The sequence below is a fragment of the Heteronotia binoei genome, chromosome 19 (assembly GCF_032191835.1).
Source record: "Heteronotia binoei isolate CCM8104 ecotype False Entrance Well chromosome 19, APGP_CSIRO_Hbin_v1, whole genome shotgun sequence".
Lineage (NCBI taxonomy): Eukaryota > Metazoa > Chordata > Lepidosauria > Squamata > Gekkonidae > Heteronotia > Heteronotia binoei.
Genome location: NC_083241.1, coordinates 20100730 through 20124019, shown reverse-complemented (window position 1 = coordinate 20124019; position 23290 = coordinate 20100730). Strand labels below are relative to the sequence as shown.

Sequence of the window (23290 nt, the reverse complement as noted above, 5' to 3'; positions counted from 1 at the left end):
AAAGTCATATAGTTGGATCTATCTGTGTAGTATTCTCAGCCTGACCTACCTCACAGGATTGTTGTGAGGATAAAATCGAGTAGAAGAAGTATGATCTTGTAAACTGCTTTATACCTTCGCTAGAGAGAAAAGCAGGGTATAACTTCTTAAAGATTCTGGCTCACATTTTAGACTGCATGTTCAGTTAAACAGAATCCCTGTTGAAGTTTGTTGGGCCTTTCCATGGAGCTGACTTAGGCAACATCCAGGTCTCTCTCACAGCTTCACAGGATGGCCAGCTCCACAGTAGTAGGCAGACAGCCTTCCAAATAAGCCTGCTCACCATTCCTAAGAAAATCCTGCTGCTCCTCATTTGAGAGACTCTGGAGCACAGCTCCAAAACTCTGGGTGCAGTGAAATAAACTGCCCCTTTAAAGCATCAGGGACACCTTCTTTGCTTAAATTCCAAGTTGCTATCTTGGCTCCCATGAAGCCTAAAAAATCATTCAAAGGAAATCAAAAGTAGTAAAAATACCCAGCATTAAAGTATAAATATCTGCCAACAAAGCAGCAATTAAAATAACAATGTACAATGTACAGAGCAAATAGCAGTTGGCTCTTTTTATTATTATCATTTCTGGTGTGTTTGCATTTTCTGCAAAAAACTCCTGCTTTCTTTGTTTGGGTGTTGCAAAGCTCATCGTTTGTGTTGCCAGGGACTGAGGTCTCCTCACTTTTCAAGCTGGTTTGTTTCTGTACATGCAGGAGACACCCAGCCTTGGGGCTGTGACTGCAGCAGCTGGTGTACTGTGCCTTTAAGAGTATGTACCTATTCTCCAGCTTTCTGGTCTTCCCCTCTATTAGGAGCACCAGATGCATGCAAGAAGAGACATCAGAAACTACCTCCGCATCCCTCAGCTTCTTAACAATCTTCCCCACGTTCCTGACAGATGCTGCTTCCCCTTTGAATGCAGCAACTCCTGAAACTCTGAAAATGTCCTCAGGAAATGGTTCCGCTGGAGTGAAAAATGCCAAGCCCTGCAAGAGGTATAAAAGTGTGAAGCGCCATGCCAGCATCTTTGCCTATCCAGAGCCACCCCACAGGTGAGCAGTTTTCTTTCTTTGTCTTTGTCTTACAGATAGGATAAAAGTATGGGGGGGGGGGCAAATATGAATGAGGGAGGGGGTTCCTGTCACTTTCAGAGCTGTAAAGAAGAAGGAATCTGAGTAAGTGCAGCTTTTCCAACCCTGATGTGACAAGTTGCTAAAATTGCATCTTGTACATAATTTACAAATACAGGGCCCCGAACTTCGTTAGCAGTCATCACCCTATGCTTAATCTGTCTCTTGCCCCACATACCCATATCAACACCTGTATTGCCCCACATACCCATATCAACACCAGGGCCACTTCAGATCAGTGAAACAGCACAAAAGTGTGTGTGGGAGGGGAGGGGTATTAAATTCACTGGTCCCAATCCACACCAGAACCCTCACGAAGAAAATCAGAAACTCTGTTTTTGGAATTCCCAGCATCAGATCTGTTACAGCCCCTAGTCGAAGACTGGTTTTGAGATTCCTTTTGTTCTTATAAGCAAGAAAAGTTAGCATGACCCTTAATTGAAAACAATACTTTTGTAAGCTTTGAGATGTGCTTTCCCCCCAAATTCCAATGTTTTACCTGCAGTTTAGTGCAATAGATTTCAGAGTTTTTCTACTTTCATTTTAGCTGATCAGTAAGCTGGTGGGATAGATAGTGAGGGGGGGGGGGTTGGTGTTTTTCCAGTTAATTTATACATCTACACACACACACCTGCAAATGTGGCCACTGTCCAGCTCCTGTCCAGATGAATTGCATCCAAGGGTTCTAAAAGAGCTTGCGGATGTAATTTCTGAGCCTCCGGCTATTATTTTTGAAAATTCTTGGAGAACAGGAGAGGTGCCTGAAGATTGGAGGCGGGCGAATGTTGTCCCCATCTTCAGGAAGGGGAAAAAAGAGGATCTGGGTAACTACCGATCTTGACGTCTACACCTGGAAAAGTTTTAGAACAAATCATCAAACAGTTGGTCCTGGAACATTTAGAAAGAATGGATGTGATTACTAAGAGCCAGCATGGTTTTCTCAAGAATAAGTCATGTCAGACTAACTTGATCTCTTTTTTTGAGAAAGTAACTACCTTGCTGGATCAGTGGAATGCTGTAGACATCGTTTATCTTGATTTCAGTAAGGCTTTTGATAAGGTTCCACATACTATCCTTGTTGACAAGTTGGTAAAATGTGGTTTGGATCCTGTTACCGTTAGGTGGATCTGTAACTGGCTGACAGATTGCACCCAAAGAGTCCTTGTGAATGGTTCCTCATCCTCTTGGAGAGGAGTGACAAGTGGCGTGCCTCAAGGATCTGTCCTGGGACAGTTGGTGATTCCTCAGTGGAACAGGCTTCCTCGGGAGGTGGTGGGCTCTCCTTCCTTGGAGGTTTTTAAACAGAGGCTAGATGGCCATCTGACAGCAATGAAGATCCGGTGAATTTAGAGGGAGGTGTTTGTGAGTTCCCTGCATTGTGCAGGGGGTTGGACTAGATGAACCTAGAGGACCCTTCCAACTCTGTGTTTCTATGCTGTATGTCACTGGCAGCACAGTCCTAAGCAGATTTACGCCCTTTTAAAGCTACTCGCTGATGGGCTTCGAAATGTATAATTCTGCTTAGAATGTACTGCTATTTTTCTAGATGTTGTCTGCTTCAGAAAATAGCTGAAATGAGCAATGATTGCAACTTTTAGGCAATACAATGATCTCCATTAGTGATTTAATTCACTCTATAGGTTGCGATCCTGTGGAAGCAAGACTCATAACACTCAGTGGGATTTATTGCTGGGTATATCAGGCTGTACAGGGCTCTCATTTTTTGACAGGCATGGTCATTGTTTAAAATTTGCTTTCCCCTGAGAAGAAAAGTGGGGTATAAATGGTGTCAGAGCCACAAGAACTGAAGTAGCTAGCAGTTCTCTGAGTGAGCAGTGTCAGGATCACTGTGAAATCGTTCAATGAGTTGTTTTTTCTAATGGAAATAACTTGCCTTGCTTGTGTTTGCCTTGGGGATGCCGGCTGTATTTAGTAACTCAGATGAAGATAATGGGGATGAAAAAGTGGACAGCAATGACCCGGAGCAGATCTTCCAGAACATACAGTTTCAAAAGGAGATCATGTACAATATCCGTTGCAGACCATGGCCCATGAGACAGAAACTGAGGGCGCTGAGGTAATGGGTGTTCTAAAGCCTCACTTTGAAGGCCTTGTGAGTTTTCCAGGAGGGTGAATTTAAATTATTTCTACTTGCGGGGGAGGGGGAGGAAGCAGCTGTGATGGTGGAATAGTGGTGGCCCAGTGGTTAGAGCTGTGGCAGGGTAGCTAGTGAATTCCACAGTAAATCTTAGTATTCCTAGCCTGGATTTAATTTGAACCCCTCTGGTAAGTGAATCACATCAAGAACCAAGACACTTAGTTGCTGGTATAGAAAATGCAAATATCTTCCTCCCTGGTGGGAAATACTTCCTAGTGTTCCCCAAAAGTTGCCTCCCATATGACCTTACCTAATGGGAAGACTCTATTCAAGCCCCAAAGGAACGGGTTTTTGGGGGGCGGGGGTGTTCCAGATTTCTAAATCATTAGAAATTACTGATTGTTTGCATTTTTAACACCCAATGTGATGTTTTCTTGCTTTTCTTTTTTCTTTTCCTAAAGGGAAAACACTGGTGAGTTTTGCATGGCAGTAAAGCTCCCGCTGAAACAGAGGGGAAGGAAAGGGACAGAACCACTGGGCAGTCTGAATGGTGTGGCAGTAATTCAGGCTAGTTGGCAAGTTAGTTAGATGTGATTTATAGAGGGGAATGGCAGGAGTTCAGAACATAATAAGTTTTTGGTCACAAAAAATGAAGTTCTCATCTCCTTTGTCAGACAAGCGAAAGAGATTGTGCTCAAGTATGAAGGTCGGTTGACTCGGACTAGAGGCTACCAGGCGGCTGGAGCAGAGGTCAGTTTCCATTTTGTTCAAGGCTCTGGAGCTAAACTTGGGTGAAAACGACTGTGGATTTCTGTTTGACAAAGGAAAGGTGTTCTAGTGTTGCAGGCTGTGTGGAGAAGTTGTCAGCAGCCTGTGGGCTGCCTGATGTTTCTGAAAGGATCCTGATGCCTTTGATCATTGTAGCAGGCTGAGTTTCAGTGGGTGAAGCTTTTTTGCACACACACATGTTTTAAACCAATTGCACAGCTGATGATGGTATGAGATCCCACAGGAGGAGGAAGGGAGGGGGGTGGGAGCGAACTGACAAATGTCGAAATGTGGCTGCAGATTTTACAGTGCAGTCATAAGCAGTTACGCTCTTTAAAGTCGACTGAAGTCGATGGGCTTAGAAGGGTATAATTCTCCTTAGGATCACACTAGTCTCTGCCTTCCTTCCTTGACAAAAGCCTCGTTTAAGGGTGACACTCATGCATTAACCCAAAGTTCAGATAAACTGTTATAGGTAGGCTACTTTTCTTGTTTCCAAGAATTAGCTTAGGCTGGCCACAGGAAACCCTTAAGCAATTAATTCCCCTATACTTCAGTGCTTAGCGTAACACAGATGATAAAAAATTATTACTAGGTTTTAAGTCCCATTATTTCTCTCAGTGACAAAATAACTTCCAATTTTTTAAATTTCAAACAAGTCCACTCAAAATTTAAAAGGGGACCTTTACATTTTAGTAAATCAAATTGTAATTACAATTGATATTATTTTGCTTGTTGAGAATGATATACCATTGCACCATTCATTCATTCTTTTAACAAAAAACCCTACAGCATTGCTGCTTCAAGCTATTCTGTTTTGGCATCCATCTCACGTACTTCCTTGTACTATAACACATACAATACATAAGCAGAGGGATCTGATTGCAACAGAAGCGTGGGCGCCATTTGTACCATCTGTTAATTCTTTGTTTAATTAAAATACTTCCACTTATAGCAATAAAGCTCCAGTAGCAGCACAAAATCAATTTTACTCGGACCCTTTGGATTGATCATTCACGCATTAATGAAAATTTGGTTTGGAAGAGATTGGCTGTGTATGAAATAATAGCCATTCAGAGAAGATATTGTGTGTATATTGGGGATGGGCACAAATTGGAAAATGAACTGTAGTTCAAGCACAAACTGGGCCAGTTCATGGTTTGTTTTGAACCAGTTCATTTGGTTGCATCATTCCTGAACCCAAAATCAAACCACCTTTTTTTCTGTGGAGGTTCAGGTGGTTCGTGTTTGCAGTTCATTCTCTAAATAGTCTGGTGCCAATTCAAATAAATTCCTAGGCAATGTGGGAGGTGGACTTGTGGAGAATCCTAAAAACACGTAAAGCAGTTGTCCAAAGCTTGATTGGCAGCTCTGGGAGCCAACCACAGAGCTCCCATCTGCTCTATGGAAGTAGATTATATACCACACCCCCGACTCAGTTGCTTTCACTTTGCAGCACGAAGAGAGAAGAATTAGTGGTTGTGACAGCAGAAGAAGAATTGTTTGCTGCGTGGTTGATTTAGGGACTCCTTTTTTTCCCCCACGTAGTGGGGAAAATTTTTAAACACCTCTGACAGCTGGGAAGGTGTTCCTTGCTGTGGTTTCAGGGACCAAACCTAAAGCTAGAGCTGAGCTTTCTGAAGGCACCAGCTGGGATGGGGGGGTGGGGGGCTAAAACTTAGACATCCCAAATCCAGTCTTCATCAAACCTGGAGGATGGGTGGAGGATACCCTGCTTAAGACTCCCTGTGAGTTTGTCATCTCTATCTCATGAGGGGGCTGTTCTATCAGCTTCCAAATCAAACAAACCATGAACCAGTTCTGAAAACGGACAAGTTTGTGTAAGTTCATGGTTTGTTCAATCAAATAAGAACATAACATAAGAACATAAGAGAAGCCATGTTGGATCAGGCAATGGCCCATCCAGTCCAACACTCTGTGTCACACAGTGGCCAAATATATACATGTATACACACACACACTGTGGCTAATAGCTACTGATGAACCTCTGCTCCATATTTTTATTCAATCTCCTCTTAAAGCTGGTTAAGCTTGTAGCCGCCGCCACCTCCTGTGACAATGAATTCCACAGGTTAATCACCCTTTGGGTGAAGAAGTACTTCTGTTTTAACCCGACTGCTCAGCAATTTCATCGAATGCCCACAAGTTCTTGTACTGTGAGAAAGGGAGAAAAGAACTTCTTTCTCTGCTTTCTCCATCCCGTGCATAATCCTGTAAACCTCTATCATGTCACCCCGCAGTCAACGTTTCTCCAAGCTAAAGAGCCCCAAGCGTTTTTTGCCCATGGTTTTTTGCCCATAAATTATAAACCAATGTGAACCACCATTTTCCCTGGCTTGTGCTCATCCCTAGTGTTCCCCCTGTTGTTGCATAACCTGAGCCTCAAAAAGTAAGATTAGAGTCACCACTGAAATTTCACCAAATGTGGAGGTTTCATCTGAAGAGGCATATCTGATGGATTTCAGGGCTGTGGGATGAACTGCAGTCCAAAAACAACTCTCCTGAGAGTAAGTCCCATTATGAAGATAAGAGCAGGATTCTTAGTAGCCCTGCTGAGGATTGCTCTGAAAATGTTTGTCCCCTGGAATGGTTTCTCTGTACAAAAATCTCTCCCTTTTGCTATATTGTATTTTGCCTGTCTTTTTTCCTCCTCCCAAGGCTTGAAGTGGGGGGGGGGGGGGAGTGGGGGGGGGAATCATGGGCAAAAAGTTAACCCTGCCTTTCCCAGGGCTCTTTTCCTGATCAAAGCAATACCCCCTCCCCAACCTGATTTTTGCAAATAATTATGCAGGCCGTTAAACATATTCCCTGTATACATCTTGCTATATGTTTTGTGTTTTTTAATCTACATTTGGGGAAAAAAACATTAACATATATAATATTTTACATCAGAAAAACCAAGCAGCATCTTAACTTACAAAAATTTATAACAGTGATTTATTTGTTTAATTTATTTATAAATCATCCAATCCCTGCTACTGCACAACTGTGGATGATGAACAGTATGTATAAAACAGCAACAAGATAAAAACCAGTTAAGATCAAATTACCAAAACATTTTAACAATCCGATGGCGACTAAGAAATAATTATAATTCTGACTGCCAGCTACATTCACAGGTGGGGGAAGAGGGTACCATCTACTATTTGCTTGCTTGCTTAATTCACTATCTCAATTTACTTACCTTAATGAGAAAGGTGGGTGATAAGGCAGAGACTCAAGACAGGTTTCAGGACATAAAACAAAGCCGTTAGACAGCTTGAGACAACCAGTACACAATGCAATAGGAGATTATGGAATCAGTGAAAAATTTGACAAGCTATCTAAGGCAAAGTTATGCTATAAAGAAAATGGATTACGAGGACCGTACAGTAAAAGCAGATGATATTTATAATAATCCTTGTTGTAGACTATAGTCATATTCCATATTCCCTCCATTCCCTACAAACTACATATCAGTGGAAAATGTATTTTTTTAAATTATATTCATAATATAGAAAAAAAGATACTCAATAGAACTTAAAATGATCCATCATTTAAAAGAACTCATGGATGTAATTTCTGAGTGTCTGGCCATTATTTTTGAGAATTCTTGAAGAAGAGGTTAGATGCCAGAAGACTGGAGGTGAGCAAATATTGTCTCCATCTTCAAGAAGGAGAAAAAAGATTACTCGGGTAACTACTGACCTGTCAGCTTGATGTCTATACCTGGCAAAGTTTTGGAACAAATAATCAAACAGGTCACACCCAAAGAGTGCTTGTGAATTATTCCTCATCCTCTTGGAACATTTAGAAAAGAAAGCTGTGATCACTAAGAGCCAGCATGGGTTTCTCAAGAACAGGTCATGGCAGACTAACCTTATCTCTCTCTTTTTTAGAAAGTTACTACCTTGCTGGATCAGTGGAATGCTGTAGACATAGTTTATCTTGATTGCAGTAAAGCTTTTAATAAAGGTTCACATAATACTCTTGTTGACAAATTGGTAAAATGTGGTTTGGATCCTATTGCTGTTAAGTGGATCTGTAACTGGTTGACAGATTGCACCCAAAAAGTGCATGTGAATGATTCCTCATCCTCTTGGAGAGGAGTGACAAGTGGAGTGCCTCAGGGATCTGTCCTGGGACCTGTTGTGTTCAACATCTTTATAAATTATTTGGATGAAGGAATAGAGGGAATGTTTATTAAATTTCCAGATGAAACTAAATTAGGAGGGATAGCAAATACAGTAGAAGACAGAGTCACAATTCAAGATGATCTTGAAAGACTAGAAAACTGAGCTAAAATAAGTAAAATGAATTTTAACAGGGATAAATGTAAAGTTCTGCATTGAGATAGGAAAAATCCAATGCATCATTATAGGATGTGGGAGACTTGTCTTGGCAGTAGTGTGTGTGAAAAGGATCTAGGGATCTTACATACACTGAATATGAGTCAGTGGAGTGATGTGGTAGCTAAAAAGGCAAATGTGATTTTGGGTTATATCAACAGAAGTATAGTGTCCAGATCACATGAAGTGATGGTATCATTTTACTCTGCTCTGGTTAGAACTCACCTAGACTATTTGGTTCAGTTTTGGGTACCACAATTTAAGAAGGATATAGACAAGATGGAACATGCCCAGAGGAGGGCAATGAAGATGGTAAGAGGTCTGGAGACCAAGTCCTACAAGGAAAGACTGAAGGAGCTGGGTATATTTAGCCTGGAGAGAAGATGACTTAGAAGTGATATGATCACCACCTTCAAGTACTTGAAGGGCTGTCATATAGAGGATGGTGCAGAATTGTTTTCTGTTTCCCCAGAAGGTCAGATCAGAACCAAGAGGTTGAAATTAAATCAAGAGTTTTTGGCTAAACATTAGGAAGGATTTCCTTGACCGCTAGAGTGGTTCAACAATGGAGCAGGCTTCCTTGGTGAAGGGCTCTCTTTCTTTGGAGGTTTTAAACAGAGGCTAGATGGCCATTTGACAGCAATGCTGATTCTGTGAACTTAGGGGGAGGTATTTGTGAATTTCTGCATTGTTCAGAGGCTTGTACTAGATGACCCAGGAGGCCCCTTCCAGCTCTATAATTCTATGATTCTATATGAGCAGAGTATGAGCCCCGTGGCGCAGAGTGGTAAGCTGCAGTACTGCAGTCCAAGCTCTGCTCACAACTTGAGTTCGATCCTGGTGGAAGCTGGGTTCAGGTAGTTGGCTCAAGGTTGACTCAGCCTTCCATCCTTCCATGGTCGGTAAAATTAGTACTCAGCTTGCTGAGGGTAAAGTGTAGATGACTGGGGAAGGCAATGGCAAACCACCCCGTAAAAAGTCTGCCATGAAAATGTCGTGATGCAATGTTACCCAAGTCTGAAATGGCTGGTGTTTACACAGGCAACTACCTTTACCTTTATATGAGCAGATTATCTTAATTTCATGTACTACTAAGTTGTTTCTAATTTTTCCCCCTCTAGCTATGGCGAAAGTTTGTTCGGCTTGCATATAACTTTATGGTCATCTTTATTCCTTGGGAAATGAGGATAAAGAAAATAGAAAGTAAGTAAAATGAATTAAGAAGACACAAGTGTGCCATGTAACGGAGAACCGCAAGGAAGCAGGGGCTCACTGTAGGCTAGGTGGAATGCTGTGAACTTGCTAGGGCAGGGGTGTCGAACTCATTTATTATGAGGGCCAGATTTGACATAAATGAGACCTCCTTGGGCCGAGCCCTGTGTATCATAAAATGTAATGCCAGGTAACGGACATATAAACTTTATAAAGGACACAGACACACAATTAAACATGCTTAAAATATTAGCCCGCTTGCAATATTTTGTTTTACAGTCTCTGATAAATGTTGCCTCTTGCTATGAATTATTGCATTAAAAACTGCAGACAATGTCTTTGCTGTACCAGTCTTGAATATGTGCTGTTCAGGTGTGCACATCTGTAAGCTGCAAACCTACTTTTGATTCATTGACATTCATTACAGACATCTCATGGTCAGTGCTTTGAGCCTAAGACCCAGAGGAACATGAAGCAGCTGGGCATTGTGAGCTTTTGTACAGAAGTTGCTTCAAGTACTAGTCAAGAACATGTGAAGGCACCATGGCACAGACTGAGGGCTATGTGCTTGTCTACAGAACTAATTTTCCTCAGAAAAATGACTGCAACTAAAAAAACATACAACTTCCCTCCAAAAAACAACTACAAGAACAGAAAAACAGCCATGTACAGTGGTCAGTGTCAGCCTATCTGGGAAGTCTAAATTCAAGACCCCCAATCAAAGGAAAATGTGAAAGAAAAAAATAAGGAAAATTTGCTGGGTAAACCTGGGATGGAAAACACTCTAAGCCTAATGCTGATATTTCTCTTCCAAATAGTTCACATGCTTTCCTATTGAGAAAGACTGGAGGGCATGAGTATAGTAAAAAAGAGGAGGGGAACCCAGTTACAAGCCCAACAAAACTCTCTCTCTCTCTCTCTCTCTCTCTCTCTCTCTCTCTCTCTCTCTCTCTCTGGCTCTTTCTTTCCTTCCCTGGGGCATGGGGAGGGGCCTCCCCCATTTATTAGAAGGAAGAGAGGCTTGTCTCAGTAGCTCTGCAGAGTGATTAATTGATTAATTGGCTGAGGCTGCTCCTCCCTTTGGGAAAAAGGAGGGGGGAGAGGAAAGGCTGCTTTGCTGCTCTGGCCTGTCAGGAGAGAAACACAAAATGGCAACCGAAAAAAGGGAAAATGAAGCAAATGACAGCCAGTTGCTGGAGGGCCTGATTGGAGCCCTCTGTGGGCCTCATCCAGCCCACAGGCCGCATGTTTGACACTCCTGTACTAGGGCCTTTTTATTTTTAGCAGGAGCACACAGGAACACAGTTCCAGCTGGCTTAGTGTCAGAGGGTGTGGCCTAATATGCAAATGAGTTCCTGCTGGGCTTCCACAAAAACAGCTCTGGAGCTTACCACATTCTGTGCCAGAGCTAGGAAATCTCTCATTTCCTAGCCAGCTACCCAAACAGCAGGCCCTTCAAGGTAAACTCCATTCCTTTCAATGGAACCTACGCCAAGTAAACATGTTTAGAATTGAGATATGTAGACCATTCAGTGTCTAGCCAATAGTTTCAAGGAAAGAAATTTTCTTTATGCATTTCCGCAACATACAAATTAATCAGTGTTTTATTTTAGAGAACCCCGTGACACAGAGTGGTAAAGCTGCGGTACTGCAGTCTGAGCTCTCTGCTTACGATCTAAGTTCGATCCCAGTGGAAGCTGGGTTCAGGTAGCCAGCTCCAGTTTGACTCAGCCTTTCATCCTTCCGAAGTCAGAAAAATGAGTACCCAGCTTGCTGCAGGGGGGAGTATAGATGACTGGGGAAGGCAGTGGCAAACCACTCCATTAAAAGTCTACCGTGAAAAACATTGTGATGCGACGTCACCCCAGAGTGGGAAACAACTGGTGCTTGCACTTTTTTAATTTTTATTTTACTAAAATGACATACATTTGGCTCTTGTTTCATTGAAACAACTTTTTACAATTTTAAATTGCTCTTAGTTGACAAACCATCCATCAGCCTTTTGACTGATAGAATTAAAATAAATTGGATATTACAGAAACCTCAGTCAAGACATAATGAAGTAAATCTATGGTGACTTAATATATATCTATCAAAGGACAATCCATCTTTAGTAGTTTGTTTCTCTGGCATGGTAATACCCCAAAAGCAACACAACTTCAAAAAATACCATCAAGGTTCATTCTCTCTCTCTCTCTGAGCCCTGCTGATACTGTTTGCCCTTATCGGGTATCCAGGTAAATCTGACCAAATGTTGCATTCCTGCAAATGTTGTGACCAGAACAACCTTGGACAACTGCTTCAACAGGCTATTTCTCCCCCACCCCTCCATTTTCTTGTGTGGTTTTAGGTCACTTTGGATCTGGAGTTGCTTCTTACTTCATTTTCTTGAGGTGGTTATTTGGGATCAATATTGTCCTCACCATCATGACTGGAGCATTTGTCATTTTGCCAGAGGTAAGCAGGAGTTTGAAGGTGTGGTCAGTATAAGGGCAAGACCCAATTTCAAAAACTGTTTGTTTCAATTTTGTGTCCTTTGTGAGAAACAAACTTGTAAGTTTTTTTGTTTTTTTTCCACACCAGTTTCTTTCTCTGTATACTGGTCTCTTTTCCCATTAAATTGTAGTTATTAACTAATTTCATTTATAGCCCTCCTTTCTTGCAGAGACTCAGACTGAGTCTCTGGTCAGGCACAGAGTAGTTCCAGGGCTGCTGAGCCTCCACAGCTGGACCCAGCACACTTCCCAGGTTGCTGTACCACTGACAGGCTCAGCATGCCTCCTGGACTGCTGTGCCTCTGTCGGGCACACCGCACCTCCTAACCTGCTGCACCTCTGCTGCTGAGCCCAGCATGACTCCCAGCCTGCTGCACTGACAACGCTGGGCTCACCACAGCTCCTGACCTGCCGGGCCTCATGAGGCAGGTGTGTTCTCAAGGCTCTGAGCCACCCAGTCTCTCTGCTTCAGCTGAGAAAAGGGGCATAGCTGGTGGGTACTGAAGACAAAGGCTTACATTTATGTATCTTCCCAGGATTTGGGTGTTAGGGGTGGTCTCAGGTCTCTGGGCCACCCAGTCTCTCTGTTCCAGTCAAGCACAGGAACTTAATATAAAGCCGCAAAAAACTGTGGGAAAAATAACGAAAAAGACTAAAAATTATTTCAAAAATATATGTGATTAATCAAATGCCTCTTAAACAATATAATCATTAATATCATTATAAATTCCAAAAAAGGCAAATGTGCAAGAGAACAAGTTTACACTCCTTTCAGTTCATGTAAGTTTCAGTTTATCATGTCAATTCAGACCTCAAGCACTCAATGACTATTCACCCAGCTCTGCAGGAAGAATAAAGTGCCAGTGCTGACCAGATTTCAAGTGCAGATGATTTTAGTTTTTCAAAGATGTTTCTTCTGTTGCAGGTGTTCTATTAAAACTTCCATCTTTTTAAAGCAATTTTAAATTCAGTGGGTTTTCACAGCCTCTAACAGTAAAGCTGCCTGTAATACTGTTTCACTTTCCTTCATCTAAGAGACCTTTCCCACTCATCTGCAATAAAAGACATACATCAGTCCAACATATGTTACCAATAAATTAATATAATGTAACCAAGTCAGAAAACAACTTACCAACACACAAAGAAAGCACTTCTTATAGCACTAGCTTTGGACTTGAACTCTGGTCGGCACTGGCACTTTATTCTTCCCGCAGAGCCGGGTGAATAGCCATTGAGCACTTGAATGACCAGGAACTTAGCTGGTGGGTACCTTAGATGAGGGCCCACCTTTATATCCACCCCTCTTGATTGTGAGTACCGTGGTGGTGAAAGTGGGTCACTGGAAGGAAGTACTTGTCATGGGGGGAAGAAGCTCTCCCCTCTGCATACTAGAGGCCCTTGTCTCTGGGCACCAAACCCAGCCTGCCACCACCCCCAGCAGGGCATCACCAGGGATCTTGGAACCTTCTTTCCCTGGTCTGTCCATGGGACTCTCTCAAGAGACAAAAGAGGTTTTTGCACTGCCCGGAGACCAGCAATTGCAGAGGATCTGCAGTCTTTGCAGAGGATTCTGATAGCAGTGGTTCAGAGAGTTGATGAGAAGCTTCCTTCCCTTCCATATCCCATGTTTTAACAATTTATTAAGTTATAAAGATTCACCAACATAAGGAAAAGGGAAAGATGATGGGGAAAAGGGAAACAAAAAATGCAATGCAATTGTACGTAAGATCAAACTAAACATATTTCTCCAATTATACTTTTTAAACCCTTATTTCAAATCTGATGTAACAAACCCTGAGTCTATTTAAAGTTCATTCTTTATCTTCTACTTCTTGTTGTACTTTTCAATCCATAAATAGAAAGGCGACCATAATTCTTTCAAGTTTCTTTTACTGTCCTCTTTCAGTAAGTCTGTGAGTATGTCCATTTCCACCATTTTTAAGAACTTTGTGATTAGTTCTTCCTTTGTTGGTGTGGTCATCTTCTTCCAGCCTTTGGTGTACTGAATTCTTGCTGCCGTTATTAAATGAACATGTGTATATGTTTCAGATTCTTATCTGTGACACCTGGCATTATATCTAATAAAAAATATTCTGGTTTAAATGGGATTATATTGTTACAGATTTTTTTGTAGGATTTTGTGTACCACGGGCCAATATTTCTGAGCCTTTCTACACGACCACAACATGTGGTAAAAAGTTCCCTCCTTGCCTTTACATTTCCAACAAGACTCTTACATTCCCTTAAACATTTTTGCCAACTCCCTGCTGCTGAAGGTACACCCCTCTGGTGCTTCCCAGTCCGGTGCCAGAAAGCAGCTGTGCCTAGTCCCACCTGCTCCAAGCATGGGGCCCCGGTTTTCAGGCCACCCTGTGGAAACATTTCCATACCCTCCCCAGTGATCCCTGTGTGTCAAAGTGCCTGGTTTGCCATGCCCATGTCTGGAGGGGCACAAACCAGCAACACTTGTCCTCCCCTGTTCTCCACAGGCACTTGCAAAGGGTGTGCCCCACTTTGTTGCCCCTGGAGGAAGGAATAGTGGGCAGTGGGAGGAGGAAGAGGCCCCCCCACTCCTTCTCAGCAGGGACAAGTGGAGGTGGAGCAGGAGGCCCTTCCAAGAAAGGCTCCTTGTGCTCTGGTTGCCATGATTGGCATCCCAAGGCAAACCACCTTCCACGAGGCCAAGCCCTCTGGGTTCCCCAACTGTTGGGTGGGTGAGCCCATCCACTGCTAGGCTGACATGACTGGAAGCCAATTCATTCATCCTTTTCACTCTCCCCCAGTTCCAAACAGAGAATCACTGGTTCTGCTGGGCTTGCATAAATCCCCCCCTTCAGTCTCTACTGCAGAGATTCCCTGGGACTGATTCTGTTATGTGGAGCTTCTATTTCCTTTGATTTTATTTTTTTCGGGGGGGGGGGGGTTCCTCCATTGTTTCCAATAGAGTGGGGGCTTTCTTTGGGAGGCCGTAACTTGAACCCTGTAAATCCAATCTGGCATGTAACTTGGCATGTATAGGACAGTCAGCCAGAGGTCCATTGCGAGTCTGGTATCTCTAGCTTGTACAGGATCTATTTGATACACCCAGGGCTTTTTTGTAGCAGGAACTTCTTTGCATATTAGGCTACACCCCCCTGATACAGCCAATCCTCCAAGAGCTTACAGTAGGCCTTGTATGAAGAGCCCTATAAGCTCTTGGAGGATTGGCTACATCAGGGGCGTGTGGCCTAATATGCAAAGGAATTCCTTCTACAAAAAAAAAAGCCCTGGATATACTCCTGAACTTGTGCCTGTCATTTTCCCACCATCACAAACCAGTTTGATTCATACAAAACCTTTTTAGTTTATGAAGGTTTGTGGTTTGGTTTGTGAGTCTGCTACTAACCATGGACAGCCATATTTTCTGTGTTCATGCTCATCCCCATTCATATTCACATATACACAATGAAAATTATCAACACATGAGAAAAGAAGGTGGGTTTTTATGCATTCAGTTTGGTGTAGTGGTTAAGTGTGTGGACTCTTACCTGGGAGAACCGGGTTTGATTCCCTACTCCTTTACTTGCAGTTGCTGGAATGGCCTTGGGTCAGCCAGCTTCTGGGAGAGCTCTCTCAGCCCCATCTACCTCACAGAGTGTTTCTTGTGGGGGAGGAGGGTAAAGAAGATTGTGAGCCACTCTGAGATTTGGAGTGGAGGGCAGGATACAAATCCAATGTCATCATTATCTTCTTTAAATGGTGCATAACACAAAAATAGTGGCAAATGGCATAGGGGTGTGTGTGTGTGTGTGTATAATGAGTCATAAACGAATCAATAACAGTAATAAAAATGAGATGAACCAAAACAAATGACAGTGACAACATGTGCAATCAAAAAGACATAGGACAGTCAGATCAGCCCATCTTTAATTCATAAAAGGTATTCCCTGGACTAATAAAATGCTCTAGCTTAAGTGTAAGGAGAGGTAGGAGAAGAGCTTGACATGAGGATGCCATTTTTGGCAGTAGCCTCGCATTGGCCTAATTCCGCCCTCATAAAAAGTTCTCCTCCCACCCAGTAGTATGTTCAACTTTTGTTTTTTTACAGATCCTGGCTGGGAAGCCATTTGGAAGCACTGACAGGAAGACCATTCCTTTGGATAAGGCTCCATCTGCACAAGACCTGGATACCATCTGGTCTTTGGGGGCAAGTCGGAAAATCCTAATTACGTTTCAGATCATAGTTGGATTATGCTTCAGCATAACAATTTCTTAAAAAGATAAAACCAAGGAGATGTCAGTGGTTCTGTTTACAGTTCTGTTGCTGTTTCTGCAGGGCTATCTCCAGTATTCAGTTTTATTCTACGGGTACTATGGCCAGGAAAGGAAGATTGGAAGAGCAGGCTATCGACTGCCCCTGGCATATTTCCTTGTCGGAATGGCGGTGTTTGCTTACAGCTTCATCATCCTCTTAAAGAAGTAATGTGCCTGTTGTGTCTGGGCCCCATGCAAACAGGAGAGTTTTCTGCTTACTTGTAGGACTTTGGGGGGTGGAGGGAGAAGTAGGCTAGAAAAGTATGAACTTTAGTTGACTTGTATGCTACACTGTTCATTTCCCCAATGGCCCCCATGGCAGCTCACAAACCATTTTAAATAAAATTGGTATGCAAAGATAGCCATTTGGCTGATTTCTTAGAGTACAGCACCTGGCATATTATGTACACACAAGTGTGTATGTAAAGTGCCATCAAGTCACTGCCAATTTATGCTGGCTCAGCAAGGATCTTTCAAGGCAAGTAAGAAGCAGGGATGGTTTGCCAGTGCTCTGAAGAGCCTTCCTTGGTGGTCTCTTATCTAAGTACTGCTTAGCTTCTGAGATCCGACGAGATGGCGCTGTGCCATGCTGCCTTCCCTCCTATCTAGCATATTGCTAAAATGAAGTCTTTATTGAGTAAGTCTTTTTGAGTAAAACTAATTATGATGATAATTTTTAGCCTTCATAAGGCTTTAGTACTTGAAATGCTTCGGGTGTGTCATTTTTTTACTTTCTCAAGAAACCTCCAAAGTACAGTGGTGTACCTGGCCTATTTGGCATCGAGGGCAGATTGTTTTGGGGGGTTTTGCCAAGAGTTATGCTGGGGGGAAAGTGTAGATGACTGAGGAAGGCAGTACCGTAAAAAGTCTGCCATGAAAACATTGTGAAAACAACGTCACCCCATAGTCGTAAATGACTGGTGCTTGCATAGGGGACTACCTTTATCATTTTTTTTGGCAACCCTGTAAGGTTTTCAAGGCAAAAGATGTTGAAAGATGGTTTGCCATCACTAAGCCCTGCTTAGTAAAAGTTAGTACAAGGGCAGACTTCTAGCTCTCAAAAATGTCTTGTAGATGTTTGGGATGGTCAGCTCTTGGGCTTCAAAATGGGGGATAGAAGCCCTCCCAGGTGCCTGCTCAGAACACGAGTGGTGTTCTGGTGTGGTGGATTTTTTTTTTTAACCATCAAGTCACAGCTGACTTATGGTAACCCCATAAGGTTTTCAAGTCAAGAGATGTACAAAGGTGGTTTGCTACTGCCTGCCTCCATGTCAGCCCTGCCTAGCTTCTGAGGTCTGATGCCATAAGTCAGCTGTGACTTGACAGGGGAGAAAGTTCTCCCCATCACTCGCACTACTTGTGCTCTGAGTGGGCCCTTGGGAGAGCTTCTGTTCTTGATTTTGAATACCAAACATCTACAAGGCATGTTGAGGCCGAGAGGAGATGGCTGCCTACCGAGGTCATGACAGAGGTGAGATTGAAACTGGGTATATGTGTAATTCTTTTAACCTTTTATTGCTATCCAGACCAAATGGTCTTCCAGTTTATTACACTATTTTGCCATTTGATCCTTTGTATCAGTTTACACTCAACCCACCAACTACATGTATTTCAGCCCACTGTACCCTGTCCCCTCATCTGAAGATGTATGCATGCATACGAAAGCTTACATTCTGAATAAAACTTTGTTGGTCTTAAAGGTGCCACTTGACTCCTATTTTGTTCTATTCCTTTAACCCTTGCTCTACTTCAGAGTAGTGATAGTGGGAGAAATTCTAGCATAGTAGTTCTTTTATATCTTGGAATTATTCACACATCCATGGTCATTGGTCACTGTTAAGACATACAAATGAGCCACCACAGATTAACCGCATCAGACAGGACTGTTTCCAAACACTTGCAGACAACTTTAAGTACTTGACAATGGAGACAGTTTGTTTTGTCTTCTGTAAGTGACTCAAATAATGAGGAACACTAAGAAAAGATCAAGTATTACTGTGAACAAGGCCTTGAACATTTTATATTTATGGTTCTTTTTCCAGAATGGCCAAAAACTCAAGAATGAGCTTAGCAAGTGCCTCTGATGAAAATTACACATTTTGTTGGAGGGTGTTCTGTGCTTGGGACTATCTGATTGGGAACCCTGAGGCTGCAGAGAGCAAATCGGCTGCTATTGTTAACAGTATCAGGGTAAGCAACTCAGCCAAAAGAATATTCAACCATAAGAAATATCTAGCAGTGATACTGAGTGTATGGGCTGAATCTATTGTACAGTATATGAAGATCAATTGTTTTGAGGGTTACTTGCAAGCAAAAATTACCTCAGAAATATATTACCTGATAGTGCAGATGTTTATTATTAACCATAAGAAATATAATAGTGTGTATGGATTGAATATAGTATGCATTATGTTGTTGTTGTTGTTGGTAGTTGTAAGCATATACCATGTTGTTAGGACATTCTATGTGGGAATAGTTTGGACCCAATTATTCATCTCTGATTCTTTCAAGGAAGCTATACTGGAGGAGCAGGAAAAGAAGAAAAGCACGAACTTGTAAGTATATATGTGATGTTGTTTTCCAGTCACTGCTGCAGCACTTGCAAAAAACTGTCTCTGGCTCAGTTTGAACATTACATGAAACTGCTGTATATATTAAAGAGTGAAGGTGTGATGGTCTGAATGGCTATTCCCCTGACTGTGGTTAATTAGGATCCATCAGAAAAGGATCTGAAATTATTATTTGAAGCTGTTTTATTACCCAACAGTTAGTCTCATCTATGGATTTGCATGTTGTATAAATCCTGGTTTGTCCTCTGGTGACGCCCTCACATGTTCTTCCACTCACAGACGCTTGGCTGGAGTGAAGGCAATGAAACCTGCCTTTGTTGAGTTAAACCAGGATTTGAGTGATGTTCTGCTCACCAGATCCTGGTTTTACAAACTAGCCATAGTTAAAATAAATCATAGTTTTGTGTGATGTCCAAACTGAGCCACCCTCCTGACCTTTAAAACATTTTTTTTAAATGATTTAGTAAAGCAATTCAAAGCCTTTGTTACTTTCCCTGCCTGTTACCTTTATTTTCAGGGCAGTGACAATAAGCTTACGGATCATTGCAAATATCCTTGTGCTTCTCTCACTTGCCGGAAGCATTTACATCATTTACTTTGTAGTGGATCGGTCCCAGAAATTAGAGCGAACTAAAGCAGTACTCACCCTCTGGGAAAAGAATGAGGTAAGAGGACTTCTCTGCTCTGCTTCTGAACGTACTTCTAGAAAAACCTGTTTTTTTATTTGTTGAGTCATCGGTTTCTTGGACCATTTCTGTGATTAAATTCTTTGGCTAGCATGTGTCCATGCTATTCTGTGGTCAGCTTATATCCACTAAACAAAAAGGGGTGGGGGGAGAGAAACCAATACCGAAAAAGAGATGAGGCCAATAAGGTACCAATTATAATATGTAATTCCTAATAAGTTTTAATTGGTTTTCTCTTTAGGTGAGCGTTGTTGTCTCATTGATTACAATGCTTGCTCCCTCTGCCTTTGAACTGATCGCAGCATTGGAGATGTACCATCCACGAACCACTCTACGCTTTCAGCTTGCCAGGTATGGGAAGTGTGTTGGGTTACATATAATCAGTAGAGTACAGGCTGAATCTGTTGTGTATAGAATTTCAGCCTGCCCAGGACAGAAGAGATAGTGAATATTCCATCAGAACAACAGTGCTAGGTAGTTGTACCAAAGAATAAACCAACTTGGGCAAGTTTCATTTATCTTTTATTTTGTACCTTATCAGCGTCCTCTAATTTTTTATTGCTGTGATTTGAGCAGTCTTTGTTTCTTTTACACCATTTTATGATATGAAATAACACTGAAGGAAATGTGTGGGAATGAAAAAAATTAGGTATGAAGAAAGAGAAATTTGTTTCACTTGAGGAAGAAATCCAAGTGGGGTTATTTGAGTCAAGCTAGACAACTTTCAGCATTTGCTCACTTACCTAACTGTAGCTTCCGGCACTTCGAGAGTCAGTTTGGTGTAGTGGTTAAGTGTGCGGACTCTTATCTGGGAGAACAGGATTTGATTCCCCACTCCTCCACTTGCACCTGCTGGCATGGCCTTGGGTCAGCCATAGCTCTGGCAGAGGTTGTCCTTGAAAGGGCAGCTGCTGTGAGAGCCCTCTCCAGCCCCACCCACCTCACAGGGGGTCTGTTGTGGGGGAGGAAGATAAAGGAGATTGTGAGCTGCTCTGAGTCTCTTCGGAGTGGAGGGCGGGATATAAATCCGATTTCTTCTTATCTGGGAGAACCGTTTTGATTCCCCACTCCTCCACTTGCACCTGCTGGCATGGCCTTGGGTCAGCCATAGCTCTGGCAGAGGTTGTCCTTGAAAGGGCAGCTGCTGTGAGAGCCCTCTCAGCCCCACCCACCTCACAGGGTGTGTGTTGTGGGGGAGGAAGGTAAAGGAGATTGTGAGCCGCTCTGAGTCTCTTCGGAGTGGAGGGCGGGATATAAATCCAATAACTTCTTCTTCTTCTTGACAGAGTTCTCGTCTTATATCTTGGAAACCTCTACAGCCTGATCATTGCACTTCTGGATAAAGTGGACAGCATGAGCATTGCTGTAAGTGCAAGCTGGCTTCTCTTTGCAATAGCGCTTAGGACCCACTTGGAAATTTTCAAGTTTTGAGGCCCTTGCCGAATACAACCTGAGTTCTTTTCTGTGGATGCCATTTTTGGTTCTGACCAGGCCTTGGATTCAGCAGGAGCTCACAGGAGTACTGCTCCTGAACCTTTCTGACAATTCCATCTCCTTCTTCCCATCTTGTCCATTGAATAGTAGGTGCAGCTGCATAACAATCTTTGGATGAGCTCCACCACCTTTTTTTCTACAAAACAACCCCTGGTTCTGACTACTAGTAATATTTACTGGATGACAAAATACTGTATAAAATTAATTTTTAAAGTAAATTAATACTCTTTTTGAGCTTTGGGTCTAAATAAGAGACAAGCTGTACATTTCACTCCCCAGATGAAAGGGGCCAAGATCAGCTTGTACAGAAACATCCTCCAACAATTGAGGAAGAAATCTGAAGATCTTGTCTTGAAGTCCTACTTAGACAAGAGAAGATGATACTGCTGATTGGCCAGGATTTCCTTCCGCCATTTCTCCAGCAATCTTGCTAACCTAGACGGTTTAAGGTTTCAGAGACCATGCCTTGCCAATGCTAAAATATCTCTGCTGTCTGTCAATTCAGTTGAAAGTGCTGGTTATTAAGCCCTAAACTACTGTGGACCAGGATATGGAGGACTATTTACTTTCATATTGTCCGCTAATTGCCAGCTATGGAATAGAGAGGAGTGAGAGCCAGAGTCAGGACATTCTTGGTGGTGGTCCCTTTACTTTCACAACACACACACAGGTGTAGTCAGGTGTCACTCAAGCTCCACTGGGAAGATATGTTCCATACTATGTTTATAGCTCCAATCCTGATAAAGTTCCACTTAGGGTGGAACCACTACTATATGTTGCATCCAAAAGAAACTCTGACAGGTGTTCATACTATACAAGGCTGCTTGGGGGGGGGGGGGGGACCGGAAAGAGTTATTTGCCTAGAAAAGAAGCAGAGGTAAGGTGTTTACGTCTCCTCCTGCCTGCTTCTTTCCCCCTCTCTGCAGTTCCTCCCCAAGCTGCTTTTCCCCTGAAACTGTCCACATGTTGCACTGGGTGAGAGAAACATTCTTGTTTCTCCAGCCTCTTCCTTGCTGTTTCTTTCATGCAAATTGTCCCCTTCTGAAAGTCTGTGTCAAGCATCGATATTTCTCAATAATCAGTCTTTTGTTGCTAAATCAAAAGTTGCTTTATTGTAGAAACTCAGAAGCTTTACCAAGGGCAGGATCCTTGGAAGTAATGATGTATACATGGTTGCATAGTTACTATATAGGATTACTTCAAAGGATAGTATGCAGATGCCATTTGAGTCACGGGTTCAAAGGTTACTACATAGTATCTTTTATTACTAAGGAATTTAGGCTATTAAAAACATCTCCCTTTCTCACACTTCTCCGAGACCTGATAAGAACTGTCTGTGTGAATCCGGGGGAGAGACACCTCACAGCTTTACCAGCCAGGCTGTATCCTTGGGCTAGATAGATTGACTGCTTGCCCAACCGTTGTAAAGAGGAGGGGGGCGGTGGATACTAGTGTCCTGCTCTCTGTCTAAGAAACCATTATGGCACTTAGAAATATGCATGCTTGACAGTCCGTTTGGCAGCAAAAAGTTTTATTACATGTGTTTGAGCATGATGTGTAAGCCAATGGACAGGATGTTTTTGACATACTTCCATTTCAGGACTCCAAGACTCACAGCAACGGCAGCAGTGCAGTGGGTGCCCCCTCCCCATTAGCTGCTAAAACCCACTTGGAAGAAGATCTTTTGACCACCTTTCCCAACATGCAAGTTGTAAGGAACAGCACCTTCGTTCTGGCTGAGAATCAAACACAGAATTACATCCTGCCTGTTAACCTGGTGATCAACAAGACGGCTTCCTATGACTATAACACCCAGAGTCACCAAGATCAGTGCTGGGAGACATACGTTGGTCAAGTATGCAGCTGTCTGGGGATAGCTTTTCATTTGGTAGTACTGCCGTGAGGAAGGGACAGTAGAGATTTTATTATCAGGAGAATCTGTGTATTGTGTCTCCATGTTACTGGATTGGGTTTCAAGTCCAATTCTCCTTGGCTCAAGTAAAGAGCAGGACTTGCTTATTTATTTGATATTATACCACCCCACAATTCCTCCTTGGTGAAGACCCAAAGCAGCTTACAAGTATAATTTCTCCCTCCTTCACAACAACCACCCATGAAATAGGTTAGACCGAGTGAGAGTCACTGGCTCATGATTACCAGGCAG

General features: G+C 42.6%; 1 protein-coding gene across 1 annotated transcript in view; it reads left to right on the top strand.

Moving 5' to 3' along the window:
* Nucleotides 1-841: 841 nt before the first annotated feature.
* The window catches only part of TMC3 (transmembrane channel like 3), a 35808-nt gene continuing 13359 nt past the window's right edge, over nt 842-23290 (top strand). The window contains exons 1-13 of the mRNA XM_060260281.1: nt 842-1083; nt 3095-3238; nt 3934-4009; nt 9498-9579; nt 11939-12045; nt 16171-16269; nt 16399-16541; nt 18419-18566; nt 18888-18931; nt 19464-19611; nt 19874-19983; nt 20919-20997; nt 22727-22981. Coding sequence (XP_060116264.1) covers nt 857-1083; nt 3095-3238; nt 3934-4009; nt 9498-9579; nt 11939-12045; nt 16171-16269; nt 16399-16541; nt 18419-18566; nt 18888-18931; nt 19464-19611; nt 19874-19983; nt 20919-20997; nt 22727-22981 — 1662 coding nt within the window. The 5' untranslated portion in view covers nt 842-856. The remainder of the gene's footprint in view (nt 1084-3094; nt 3239-3933; nt 4010-9497; nt 9580-11938; nt 12046-16170; nt 16270-16398; nt 16542-18418; nt 18567-18887; nt 18932-19463; nt 19612-19873; nt 19984-20918; nt 20998-22726; nt 22982-23290) is intronic.